Source organism: Entamoeba invadens (genome assembly GCF_000330505.1).
Source record: "Entamoeba invadens IP1 unplaced genomic scaffold scaff_1105074726225, whole genome shotgun sequence".
NCBI classification, from domain to species: domain Eukaryota; phylum Evosea; order Mastigamoebida; family Endamoebidae; genus Entamoeba; species Entamoeba invadens.
In genome coordinates this window covers 173,324-187,095 of record NW_004191814.1, presented here as the reverse complement: position 1 = coordinate 187,095, position 13,772 = coordinate 173,324, and the positions used below count along the sequence as shown (strand labels likewise).

At 37.7% G+C, this 13,772-nt stretch overlaps 7 protein-coding genes across 7 annotated transcripts; 5 read left to right on the top strand and 2 right to left on the bottom strand.

The window, feature by feature from the left end:
• Positions 1-287: 287 nt before the first annotated feature.
• On the bottom strand, positions 288-1,661 carry EIN_409190 (hypothetical protein; the record flags this gene model as incomplete). The annotated part of the gene is made up of 1 exon (XM_004184928.1): positions 288-1,661. The coding sequence occupies one exon, from the start codon at positions 1,659-1,661 to the stop codon at positions 288-290; it is 1,374 nt and encodes a 457-aa protein (XP_004184976.1).
• A 1,274-nt stretch (positions 1,662-2,935) lies between these two features.
• Positions 2,936-3,745, top strand: EIN_409180 (hypothetical protein; the record flags this gene model as incomplete). The annotated part of the gene is made up of 1 exon (XM_004184927.1): positions 2,936-3,745. The coding sequence occupies one exon, from the start codon at positions 2,936-2,938 to the stop codon at positions 3,743-3,745; it is 810 nt and encodes a 269-aa protein (XP_004184975.1).
• A 1,325-nt stretch (positions 3,746-5,070) lies between these two features.
• Positions 5,071-6,114, top strand: EIN_409170 (hypothetical protein; the record flags this gene model as incomplete). Its single annotated transcript, XM_004184926.1, has 1 exon — positions 5,071-6,114. One exon carries the CDS (start codon positions 5,071-5,073, stop codon positions 6,112-6,114), a length of 1,044 nt encoding a protein of 347 aa, XP_004184974.1.
• Positions 6,115-6,206: 92 nt separating this feature from the next.
• On the top strand, positions 6,207-7,199 carry EIN_409160 (hypothetical protein; the record flags this gene model as incomplete). Its single annotated transcript, XM_004184925.1, has 1 exon — positions 6,207-7,199. One exon carries the CDS (start codon positions 6,207-6,209, stop codon positions 7,197-7,199), a length of 993 nt encoding a protein of 330 aa, XP_004184973.1.
• Positions 7,200-7,246: 47 nt separating this feature from the next.
• On the bottom strand, positions 7,247-8,932 carry EIN_409150 (vacuolar protein sorting-associated protein, putative; the record flags this gene model as incomplete). The annotated part of the gene is made up of 3 exons (XM_004184924.1): positions 7,247-8,315; positions 8,366-8,603; positions 8,647-8,932. 3 exons carry the CDS (start codon positions 8,930-8,932, stop codon positions 7,247-7,249), a joined length of 1,593 nt encoding a protein of 530 aa, XP_004184972.1.
• Positions 8,933-9,214: 282 nt separating this feature from the next.
• Positions 9,215-10,705, top strand: EIN_409140 (hypothetical protein; the record flags this gene model as incomplete). The annotated part of the gene is made up of 2 exons (XM_004184923.1): positions 9,215-9,303; positions 9,361-10,705. 2 exons carry the CDS (start codon positions 9,215-9,217, stop codon positions 10,703-10,705), a joined length of 1,434 nt encoding a protein of 477 aa, XP_004184971.1.
• A 258-nt stretch (positions 10,706-10,963) lies between these two features.
• EIN_409130 (hypothetical protein) lies at positions 10,964-13,770 on the top strand (the record flags this gene model as incomplete). The annotated part of the gene is made up of 2 exons (XM_004184922.1): positions 10,964-11,206; positions 11,299-13,770. The coding sequence occupies 2 exons, from the start codon at positions 10,964-10,966 to the stop codon at positions 13,768-13,770; spliced, it is 2,715 nt and encodes a 904-aa protein (XP_004184970.1).
• Positions 13,771-13,772: the final 2 nt, after the last annotated feature.

Sequence of the window (13,772 nt, the reverse complement as noted above, 5' to 3'; positions counted from 1 at the left end):
TTAACACTTTTTTACTTCTTTTTACTATTCTTTACTTACTATTCGTCCTCATCACTGTATAGTTCATTTTTAATTATTTTATTATTAATGTGTGGTTCAGTTGTGTCGATGGAAAATTGGCACTTGAGAGTCTAATTAATATATAGCTTGATATAGAAATTGTTTTATATATGAAAATAGAAAAAATAAAAAGTAAACATCAATTCAATAAAAGCACAGCAAGTGAATCGATAGATAGTATAGTTATTGTATCTGATTTAAATTGTACAGAGTCACACTCCTCACTCTTAATTGCCAGACTCGTCTGTAATTCGCTTTTTGTATACCAACACAGCACCAAAAAAGTGCAGCGCAGTCGCAATAATAAGACCAAACACGTTCAAAACGATGATCAAAAGAATACACCAGTCTCGGTCAATAAAATCCATCATCACACCAGCAATAAAAGGACACACACAATACGTCACGTTCGCGACAAACTCGTTCACCCCCAAGAAGAAGCCTGGGCGCGATTTCAAATTCAACGCATAGACCACATTTGCTTGGTATTCGTACCCACACACAAGTCCAAGTACCGGCGAGACAAAAATCACAAGCACCCACCCCACCTTCACGTAGTACAAAAACAACCCAAGTATGATGATCGTTAAGTGCGCCAACAAATTGAGGAACGCCTTATTAACCCACACGTCGGTAATTCCCATGATAACAAATGAAATTGTTTCGAATATACTCAATATGAACAAAAACACACCAACAAAGACAGACGACTGCTTCGAAACACCTTCCAATACAATTCCTTCATCTTCTGCATACCCAACATACTGGTCCGTTATAATTGCCAACGAACCGTAAATCACAACACTGACAAAACATGATACCAAAAAGAATGTCCACCTTTCTACCTTTTCTCTGTAATGACTGACTTTCTTGACAGGTTCCTTCTCCTCGGTTTTACTTTCCGTGTTTTGTGGTGAGTTTACCAACGAAGAAGCCTCTGATGAGCTTTCTGTGGAAAGACTAACAGATTTTGTTTCTTTTACATCGTCCTCGAAGCTTTCCTTCACCTTCGTTGAACCCTTCTTGATGTCATTGAATTTCCTGGGCACAACAAAGAAGATAAACAACGAAATGAAACCGACAATATACAACGTGAATGTGTTTCCACAGAGCAGTATAACGCTCCCTCCACACAAAAACCCAAATGACGTTCCAAGATAGCACACAGTGAAGAAAATAGCAAGGTTCCTCCCTTCCTTTCCTTCTTCTGAGTGCAAAGAAATAAGTGTTTCTATGGGGGAATAGAAGAGACCGAAAGAGATACCTTGGATAAACAGTGATAGGACAAAGAGGTAGTAGTTTGTGTGTGCGGCGCATACAAGGCCAAGCATGAAGCAAGCAACACCATTAAGTACTGAGGCAAGTGAAACAAGGCACTCTGCGTCGATGATATCAGACAAGTAACCTGTTAAAATAGATAGAAATCCCGCTGTTCCAAAGGTGAATGTCGGAGCAAGGCCGATGAATATGGAATTGACGTCGTAGTCCTTTAGGATGATAGGAATGACGAGCCAAAAGAAGTAAACACCGAAGTTAAACATAAAACCAATGGCACACATCCGGACGTAGTTCAAAAATGGGCGATTCAACCCAACTTTCATGAAAGATATGAAAATGTAGTTCACATGACTTATCTAGCACACTACTATCCTTTATTTTGTCCCTTTATCAGACTCTTCCTTCCGCCAACCATATCGTTCCGCATATTTGGTTTTTGACAACTCCGAATTACTATAAAGAATGGTTTTATATACAATTTAAGTATAATTCCAAGAGCCTCCCAATTATTGTCGGCATTATTTGGATATTGTGCACAACATTTTAATTCGACACGAAAAAGATGAGGGCGAGAAAGTCGATTCAAGGAATAGAATTTCTTTGGCAAGTTTTGTCGATTTTATTTGTTATTACACATGGTTTATTGCTGATTTTTCGGGAATGTTACAGAATTAACAATTTTTGACTTTTGTTCAACATCATTTTCGTTTTGGTTTTCTTATTGTTTCTCTTTTCTGGCTCATTAATTTTATATTCTGCCGTTTAAACTATCAAAACACCAATTTGATAGTAAAAAAAATAAATGACATTTCATTCCTTTTTAATAGTTTAAATAATAGATATATATATAGAATTTGTCAATAAAAAAAAATGTTGTTTGTTTTTTTATGATTCATTTTCTAATAAAAAAATAACATTAAAAATAATTCTCATAAATGGGATTACTTGGACTAAAAAATAGTAATTTGGTCTTAATATAACTCATAATATAAAATAGTCATTGAAAAAAATGAGGCATGTCAAACTCTTTTTAGTTAGGCAGTTATGAGTATTTGTTCCCGAAAAAATGGGTTTTTTGGAACAAAAATCAAAATGCTTTATTTTTTTGTATTTAAACGTTTTTTTTATAAAAATAACCAATTAATTAATAATAATATATTAACCTATAAATAATAATCAAATTAACTATTATTTTGGTTAACAATTTAAATAATAAACTGATTAAAATAATTTAATATTTATTTGATTTTTTTAAATAAAGTCACTTTAATAAAAGTATAATAAAATAAGTTATAAAATAGTTAAACTAATTAATATATTTTGGTTATTATTAACTATATATTTTGATTTAATATTCATTAATTAAAAAAAATAAAAAATAAAGTTTATTTAATAAATAAACTTCAATTTATTGTTCAAATATCCCGTTTTTTAAAAACTCATATTATGTAAAAAGTTATATAAATGTTAAATGAATAAAAAAAATACAATCAACGGACTGACAATAACAAAAACGATGGTCAAAGTGAAAAACCTTCGTTTTGTCACTTTGTGATTAAAATCAAGTTGGAACGGGAGTAATCTAAGAACCTAAAAAATGGGAGACGAAGATATCCCGGATTACGAGACTTTCAAGGAACGTATTCCACAAGAACTCCGTGAACGTGTCGAATCGACATCTCTTCAAAAGATCAAACAAATTGGAACCCATATCACCAAGTTGAAGACGCAAGTTGACACATTGAAAAAGAAAGAGTCGACTTTACTTGAGCAAATAGGGAATGTTCAAGATGAATTGAAAACAGTGCAACAACAGAAAAAAGATTTAGAAGACATCCGCGAGCAACGCCGTGTCCAACTCAAGTTGTTATTGACGCAAAATTCCGAGACGTCTCCCCTCTTTGCTCTTAACTCGTGGACAAGCTGTGACACATTTGAGAAACTTTTTGACTCTGATGAGATGCCATTCAATCAACGCACATTCCAATCCGCAATATTCGGAAGACAAGACGTTCTTGGGATTATCATCACTGCGTCAGACGACATATTCGGGTCGTTCCACACACAACCCATCAAAATTACGTCCCCCGACATGAATTGGACATCCGACGAAAATTTCTTTGTGTTCTCGTTACTCCGCGGAGGTGTTCCTGTCTACGGTTTTTATAAAAAGAGAAGTGGAGTCTATTGCAAGCAAAGGAGTATCAGAATGGTCTACGACGACGAGACTTTTTACAGAGTGAACAATGCATTTTACTTGAGGCCTTATCTTTTTGAAAAGAAAGGGAAAACTTGGGACGATTTCTGCAAAGATTACGATGACGTTGAAAAGGGTACAAGTCTTGCGGACAGACTTGGGTTCACCCCTCAAAGAGTCTTGTTGTATCAGTGTTCGCAATCCAAATAGTGGACGCTACTGTTGTATTTATTTAATATTGAGTGAAACTATAATATATAAGTTATTTATTCAATAGTTCTAGTATGACATAACCCAGTTAAAGTATTCAAGTTGCTCACATGTACGTTCATAAGAAGAGCATAGAGGTAATACAGCTTTGTTGTAAATCACTTTTATAACGTCTTTTTCTTGGTAATTACGATTAAACAATATAAAGAGTGGTGCAACATTTTGAGGAAAAGTCAATGTCTGTTGTTGCGTTTTTACAATCATCAAAATTTGTTCCTCTGTCAAAAACAAGACCAGGTGTTTGTGCCCTTTGCATTTTTCATTGTCACATTTTGATGAATTTTTAAGTAAAAAATCACGAATCAAAGTATATGTGAATTTTGAGTTGTCAACTGCAACTGCACGAGACATCGTTCTGAATTGCATTTCATATAAAAATTCATTTTGGTCAAAATGCGAATTATCATTAACTGAACACATTTCCGCAACATACCTCATGTTTTTGAACTCACTTTCGAATTTGTTTTGTGAAAATGTGTAAAAATCAATGTTACGTTTTGCGCAGTGAGACATGAAAATGGTGAGATTGTGAACCGAACTGTAAAAAACGACACTTTCTAAGTTCTGCAACTTATTACACAATAAAATCATTTCGTCGGTTTTAAAATACTTTTCGTTTTGTTCAACTTGAATAAATATGACACCTTTTTCGCTTTGTGTGATGTGTCTTTCCAAATCATCTTTTCCAATGCATCTTGATTTTGAATAACAAATTAACAAAAATATGAGATACCCAAATCCCATTTATTTTATAGTTCTCCTTTTATAAGTTTTCTTTATTTTAATGACAAATTCTATAATAATAATACATAAACTATTATTAAACCATTTTTTATTCAAATATAACAAAGGGAATGAAAACAGACGTTTTTACCAATTATTTGCCGACATACTATTATTCTGTGAATTATTTATTACATTTTTTATTATATAATATAATAAAAATTCTAATAAATAAATTAAATAATGTCATGAAAAAATGAAAATATATTAGTTTTTTTCAATATTTTAACTATAATTCATATATTATTTTTATATTGTTAATAGTTTTTGTTTTCAATAAAGACAGATAAAACATCTGTTGCTCTTTGTTGTGACTTTAACGAATTATTTAACCGCAACTACACATCGACTGTTTACTATTAATATATTTTCTTATAAATGTATAAACATTTACTATAATATATAGTAAAAAATATTATAATGGAATGATTATATGAAGAAACGCCCCACAAAAAAGAGTTAAGTTGCACTGGAAAAAGACAATGTCCAGTGGTGAGAAAAAGTACCAACGAGCGTTTGAGAAACAGACGATAACTCGTTCGATGAACAAACATGGTCTTTCGTTCATCGACAAGTATCAAACTCAGTTAAATCACTTGCTTGAGTCCGAACCTTTTCTCAAGTCACTTGATAAAGTCACATTTGCGTGTGGTGTACTTGTGTTGTTGTTAACGCAACACATCTTGTCAGCGCGTCCAACATTTATGCCATATTATTATCTTATATTAATATTACCCCTCTTGTGTGCCAGATACTTCATTTACACAAAGAATGGATGGCAGTACTTCATGATTGATTTCTGCTACTTCTGCCAGATCATGACGATCATATCTATATTTACAATGAAAACAGAATACGTCTCTCCATTTCTCCAAGTTGCATATGTGTTCTCACATGGTCCTTTACTCATGGCAATCCCAATGTGGAAGAACTCGTTAGTCTTCCATGATCTAGATCGACTCACTTCCGTATATATTCACTTATTCCCAGCTCTTGTGATGTATTGCATTAGGTGGCACACATATATTACCGTTCCCGAATTGACCCTTTTCAATGGTCTTATTCTCCCCGCAATACTTTATATCTTCTGGCAAATTGTGTATTTGATTATCACAGAAGGCTTCAAGAAAGAGACAATTAAGAAGAATGGATACATCACCTCACTCATATGGCTAAGCCAAGAACACCCCCATCCCATTTATCTCTATTTAGTCAAAAAGGGCGTCAAAGATCGACCACTTGTCATCTTAGTCTCCGTCCAATTTGTTTACACAATTCTCACCATTGTACCAGCTTTCTTGTACTACAAATACCAATACCTCAACTTGGCTTGGATCATCCTTTGCACTAGTTGGGCGATTGCTAACGGCGCTAATTTCTACTTCGAAGTGTTCATTAAACAATACGAGAAGAGAGTCGATAACAGCGTCAAGAAGTTGAAGAAAACTGAGGCGCCAAATGTCATATCTCCAGCACCATCCGCCACTGAAGCCGCCGACACGGATTCTGGTACTGAGACTGAATAAGGGTAATTGATTTATAGTAAAATACTAGTTTCAATAGTTTCATCGTATTTATAGACTCCATCACGACTCAAAAGAACTCACAATACCATAAGATGCGAGGAATAGTTGCTACCCACGCCTCAAACTTTCACTGCGACGACGTCTCCGCGTCGGTACTGTTGGGGTACACGAACTTGTATCGACATCACCGACTTATTCGTACACTCGACCCCATCGAATTGAATCGCTGTGACTTGGTGTTTGATATTGGCGGAGTGTATGACCCCGACACAAACAGATATGACCACCACCAAAAGGGGTTTGTCGAAACGTACAGCTCACAACACACAATCCGCTTAAGTTCGTGCGGACTCATTTACAAACACTTTGGAAAAGAGATCATCGCGAATGTCATCGACTTTATCGACCCATTCGGAGAGAAGTTAACTGCCGACCAACTCTCGTGGCTTGAGCTGAAGATTTATAACAGCTTCATCATTGCTATTGATGCGAACGATAATGGCATTGACCCCTATGACGGGACTCCACTGTTCAGAGACTCGACAACACTCCCCGCAAGAGTCGCCAAATTGAACTCGAAGGGGAATGGAATGCTTCGAATGGAACAATTTATGAAGGCGCAAGAACTGGTGCGCAGCGAATTCATCGAGTTTTTCTCTGCAATTTATTTCAAGGTGATTCCATCACTCCCACCCGTCAGCGACGTTTTTAAAACGCGCGAGAAGTACGACGCAGAAGGCAGAATTCTTGTGTTCAAGAACAAATGCAATTGGAGAGACTTTTTGGAAGATTTGGAGACGGAAGAAGCACTTAAAACAGGGAAGTTAAGGCAGGTGTTGTATGTTGTCTCATTTGACGATACAAGAGGACAATGGGGGTGTATTGCTGTTCCGATTGCACAGGGGAGTTTCAAAATGCGCAAACCATTTCCGTTGCCATGGAGAGGACTCCGGGATGAAAAGATGAGTGAAGTGACTGGAGTCGAAGGGTCTGTATTCACACACAACTCGGGATTTTTGTGTTGCCATAAGACGTACGACGGGATGTTGAAACTGACACAGTTAGCGTGTGCATTTAAAGACTGATTTTTGACACTCGGGTTATGATGGTGAAGAAAACATATAAAAATGAGTCACTTCTTCATCACTTTGATCTCATTGATGAACTTAGTAGTGTTCAGAATATCAGTCCCACCGAGAATGATCTTCTGAGTTGGATAATTTCGATTTCGTGTTGCGACAGCTATCTCTTCTTCAAAGGTAACTCCGCCGACAACAAATATAATGAAGTCCCGACCGTTTGTAGTCCCTCCTCTGCAAAATGGGAACTTGTCTTGAAGTTGTTGAGTCACAAAAGGTTCGAGCAAAGAGTCTAAAAGTGGTTTGTGTTGGACAAATACGTTTTCGACGCCAGCGACACTCTTTTTGACAAAGCCTAAGACACTCTTGACCTTTGTGAATATGTCTAATGGTCGTTTGTTTGCACCAGCATATCGAATGACAGTCTCAATCACTTGTGTCTTGTCTGGGTGGATACCAACTTTGTTTAACTCTTGTATCACTTCACTACACTTTTCTTCATATTTCAAGGCATAGAGCATCCCTACCCGAATCTTGTCTTCCTCTTTAAAGTCCCCAGAAAACATCTGCACAACACTCTGGAATAACTCGGCACGACCACTCGAACACACTATCTCTTGCTCTAATCGTGAAACATCTAACATCCGTCGGACACTCACCGCCTTGTTGATGATCCCCATTAACCCCAAATGCTTTTTAACACCAACAGACTCTTTTTTAAGCTGTGGAATCGATTCGATAACTTGTTTCATCTCTTCAAGTGAGGCATATTGTTTACTCCCAACACCAGCTTTCCGAGTTAAGTCGTTCACTGCTGTCACAATGGAGTCGGTGATGTCACTGAATAACAAATACATGTGCTCGATGAAAAAGTCGTCATTTGTAAGAACAAGCGACCGATCGTCGACAACAACTTTGCCATTTTCAATACCAACAAACTCGTGGATCATCGCTTGATACGTCCACTGTGTTAATAAAGGAGTGATCGGGTCATAATTACGATCGACGATGATAAGTGTTGTGCCTGTGCTACTGTTAGTGAACGTACTCTTTTCTCTCTCCAATTGTTGGCTGAGACCTTCGGCTATTCGTTTGCTCAGTTCGGAGTTCTGTTGGAAGCGTCTACACATCAATCTATTCAACCGTCTTAGAGGCAAGTTGAGAGAACAAACATTGAGGGATTCTTTTTGAGAGAGAGACACAGTGAAGTCAGTGAATTGATTGTTTTCTGTTCCAAGTAAAACGAGTTTGGTGCAGTCACTGAATAGAAATTTGGGCATGACGTGACAAAGAGGTCGTCATTGATTGGCATATAATCCACATACAATTCCAACACCTTTTGAACAACTTCATGAATGTCAGAGTGACTCAATAAAGTGAGTTGGGTTGTGTCAATGAAGTTTGTGAAGTCTATTTGTGACATCAAGAGCTTAGTGGTATCATAGAAACAAACATAAATAGTATTTCCCATACTTCGGCGCAGACAACTCATTCTTAAGAAGTTCCATATTTTCTTTACTTGGTCGTAAGAGGCACACGGCATTCAAATGAGGTAACGAGTCTCGTGTGGGGTCGCTCAGTTGCTGTACTAAGTACACCTCTTTTTGGATAATTTCTGTCATGGAAAATAACACAGACACAACAGGAATAGTGTCCGAGTCTACTATCAAAGCTTTCATCCCTGGCGTTTCATCAAATGTATAAGTCAAATACTCTTGCAGAGCAACAACGGTGTTCATTCTTTGATAATTTGTTTTGCAGTTTCAGTTCCTCTTTATCCATCACTACTCTTTCTTGTATTATTAAAACCATAAATTATAATTTTATAAACTATAATTTATGATACGGTATTTCTGATGTCTTGGATTTGTCCAACAATTTTCCATTACAATTTTTGTTATTTGGATTGGTATAGAAACAATCAATTCAACATAATATAATATAATACATTATAATATAATATAATATAATATAATATATTATAATACATTATAATACTAAAATAGTAAACTGTATTAGTAATGGCTTATAGGTTGGAAGGGAGTCAAGAAAGTATTCTTCGCTCACATCGGATATCCCAAGACGAAAGTCGGCAAAGCCGACGGGAGCGGTTGTTAGTTGAACGTCGTCAGGAGATAACAAACGCCAACCTTGTATTAATTCGTAGGCAAAAAGAAATAGAATCCGAGAAGATAAGTAAAGCGTATGAAAAAGTCGAAGACGAAGTTTTTAAGTACTTAGAAAAGAACTTAAGCGTCGTCCCGGTGACCGAAGACATTGTATTCCAAAGTGTTACCGCTGTGGGACAAAAGATGATAATGGAACCAAAGCTTTATGTTCCTTTTATGAAACGTGTCATCCCCGTATTGTTCCGTATTGCTTCGATGTGTTATGGAGAACCGTTGTTTCAACAAATACGGAGTAATGGATATCGCGTGTTCATTATGTTTGCGCAGATACTGGTAATATGCGCGGAGTCCCCGTTTCTTCAACCCGAAGAGATGATAAAAATAGGGTTTGTCGATATGTGTTTGAAGTATTTGACATGTGACAACGACCAAGTCATTGCAGTCACACTCGATAGTATCAGCACTGCGTGCACACACCCTCTATTAGTCTCCCGATTTCTGAACCAAAACTTGTTTGGCAAATTGGTGACTGCTGTAGCGTCGATTCCCGAAGTTGGTGCGGAGCTAGTGTATCGCCAGATATCGTCGATCATCCGAGTGATTTGTTCAAATTATCAATACGCCCATGACTTTGTGGTGAGTTACATCATCTTCTTTTCGAAATTGATCAACATCAATGATATCCTTATCATGACTAATATGATGCATGCAATTCATGGCTTATACATGAGTGGCAATTTTGTGAATGAATTGCGTCCACTGCGTGCCGAGGAGCGGTGCATCAAACTCCTTGAATTGAACACTGACGAGAAATTATGTGAAGCTTGTTTATTATGTCTTGGTGCTTATGTCTTTCAAAAAGATGACTTACCCAGTTCGGGGCAGATCTGTGGAGTCGCAGTCACAAAAATCACTACTTCACCCGAATACATCCAGAAGATCTGTTTCTGGATTCTTTCTAATATCTCTGCTGGGAGTTTTGAAGGGATGACGGAGAACGTAGTGTCATCGGGGGGGTTAATGTTATCGTGTAAATTTATTGTGGAAAGTACGAACGCTAAGATCAAGATCGAGTGTGGATGGGTCCTCACTAATGTATTATATAAACTCACCGATTTAAGCAAAGTCCGCAGCGACTTGTTGTGCGAAGCTATTGTCATCACTTTATTAACGCCCGACCAAACAATGGTCTTGTCTCTTCTTGCTGGCATCATTAAGTTGATAAGCTTCGATAACTTGACTATGACCCCAACAATCAAAGACAAACTCAACGAACTCAATATCATGCAAAATTATAGTAAGCTCCTCCAATCGCCAAACGCTGAGATCAGAAAGCGCGCTGCAAAAGTCGAAGAGTTGTTACGAGACAGCAATTCACTCTAAGACATCAATTGTGTTATTTTATGTTATGTCTCTTTCAGTTCTCATTTATTTACTATACGGTAATTATAAATATGGTTTCAACAATTCTATTAATACAACAATTATTTATAGAGAGAATTCTATGTAGTATAATTAAATAGTAAAATAATAATAACGATTGATACTGTGTTTTGCGAAAGAGGTCAAAATGATTGGAGTCCAATACACTTTTAGTCCTTAACTGAAAAAACGAAGTTAAAAAACTCTAAAAGAGCTTCGATGGACTTTGGTATGGCGCATGACGAGTTCGCGGAGTACGAACTGGTCCAGAGGGTTGGTCAAGGTTCCTTTGGGTCGGTGTACAAAGCTTTTGAAAAAACGACACAGACGTTTGTGGCTATTAAATGCTTATCAGCTGTTGGTAACCAAGAAACAATGAGGGAGATCGACATTTTAAAACTTCTTAAGTGTGACTACATCATCAAGTATTACACATCACTCAGGAGACAAGAGGAAATATGGGTTTGCTTTGTATAGTACTTGTATAGTATATTTATTATTCGATTCTCGTTTTGATATAGTATATGTTTATAGTACATTATAGTAACGAATAGATTGTGATGGAGTTCTGCTTTTATGGGTCAGTTGCGGACATGATTGATATCCTTGGCCTTGAGTTGCCTGAAGACGTTATAGCGCAGATATGCCACGATGCGTTGAATGGACTTATTTATCTTCATCAACACCACAAAATCCACCGAGACATCAAACCGGCCAATTTTTTGATCTCTCAAAATGGGACGGTGAAGTTGGCGGACTTTGGCATAGCAACGACCCTCGACGCAAAAAGTCACCACAAGACTTTAATTGGAACGCCGTACTTTTTAGCGCCTGAAATAGTTGATGAATCTGGGTATAATGAAAAGGTAGATGTGTGGGCGTTAGGGATCTCTGTGATAGAAATGGCCGAGTTATATCCGCCGTACTATAATATCTACCCGATGAAAGTGTTAATGCTGATTCACAAGAACCCCCCTCCCAAATTGAAAAACGAGAACGAACACAGTCTTTTAATGCGCGAATTTTTAAGTTTGTGTTTAGTGAAAGACCCGGATCAAAGAGCACGAGCTACTACCCTTCTTCAACACCCATTCATAACTATGAAGAACAAACAAAGTCTTGTCGTTTTGTTAGATCGACTCTCCGAGAAGATTCAAGAGAACGGTGGTATTGAAAAGGCACTCGAGCTCATCAAAATGCGGAAGAAAGAAATGACTGCACAAAAGCCTGATGTCCAAGACCAACGACAAGACCAATCTCTTAAAGATGAGATGGATGAACTCGATGATATTATTAAAGGATTTGCGATGGCAGATGTACAAGAAGATGATGATGTTGACAACAATGAAACACTTCTTCAACAAGAACCAGAAAAGTCTTTAGCAGATGCGGACGTGAAAAGTTTAGTCCAAAACATGATCACTTCCCCATCAAAACCAGAAGATATGCCAATCCATAAAGTCCCAACGCGATTCTCACCAGTACCGTTGGCTAACTTCCCGTGGCACTCCGAAAAGGAAATTGGAGACGAGAACATGATCGAACATGAACAACAAGACTCGCTCAACATCCCAAAAGTGTTTGCCGTCGAGTCGGAACGCACCGCAGAGGAACGAAATATGCCATCACCCATCTCCTCCTTCTCCAATGAAAATCCAAATCAACCGTTTGTTCCATTGAGAAGAGAGTACCAAAATTTGGATAGTAAAGTCCTTCTAGTCAAGTCGAATGCGGAGATCACGCGGAAAACGATAGATAACGGGGACAATGAAATTGTGAGGTTTTCATCCGAATGGAAAGGAGTGAGTGCGGGAGGGTGTCATGCGTTCCCGACGTGGCGAAACAACTTACAAATCAGTTTACAAATTCGTGTGAAGACCCAAGTCCGCATTAGTTTAGAGCAAATAGCGGAAGAGAGTAACTTGACCCATATTGGGTTATACTTGTTGAATGCAGAAGAGTCGAAAGACCGCAAACGGATCTTAGAACTTGATGATGAAAGTGCGAGTGGGAAAGGGGTCACATTTTCTGCGAAGAGGCGAATAGAACAAACGGTTGAATTAGATGTTGGGTGGTATGTTGTCTTTGGATGCACGTACCAACCGAACATTCGGAGGAAGTTCAATTTAGAGTTTGAGTATTTGTATGCGTCGTGCATAGTTAAAGCATTGAATGAGATTGACACCGATTGGAAAATGTATCAAATCAATGGAGAGTGGACGTATCACACGAATGGGGGAAGAGTGAAAAATAGTTCGTATCAATGGTGCGATAACCCGAAGTTCCTTATGACGGTCATTCACCCGACGCCAATGTTTATAGTACTCACTGCAAATGTCGACAAAGATGAGGACGAGGTCGGCTTTGTAATGTTTGAGAAGAACGCGTATGAAATGCCACTCTCCGTCTTGATGCCTGGAAACGTCAAAGAGGAGAGCGACTTGAATGAAGATGGCAGTGCTTCTTTAATGCTTGAGCATGAAATTGAGACCCATATTTTGTTACCATATCTGCAAGGAAAATCAGCAAGAGCATCATTTCAAATCTATGTGTATTCGATGTGGGAAATTTATATGTCTGCATTCTTCCCAACAAAAACAGTGTGGGCACAAGGGGCGTGGAATAGCGAGACTGCAGGAGGCAGTTTCACATACAGCGATTGGTGGAAGAACCAACAATTTTATTTGCGAATAGGAGACTCGACGCGAATAGTTGTCGAGCTGATCGAAAAGGGCAATTCGGATGACAAAATCTCGAAGGGGATGACGATGATTCGAGTCAATAAAGACGAGAAAGTGTTTAACTTTGAGAACAAACAAATTGTCTTCTCAACGGATTTCACATACACCGGGTCGATCACTAAGACAATTAATGTCGAACACGGGGAATATATTATCATCCCAATGACTTTATTCCCGGGTGACTTCGGTAGCTTTACTATTGTTGTGCATGAGTTGTTTGTGTATTCATTTGAATCGCCTTCGATTGAATTAAAAGAAGCCAACACATCACAACTACCCAATTAATC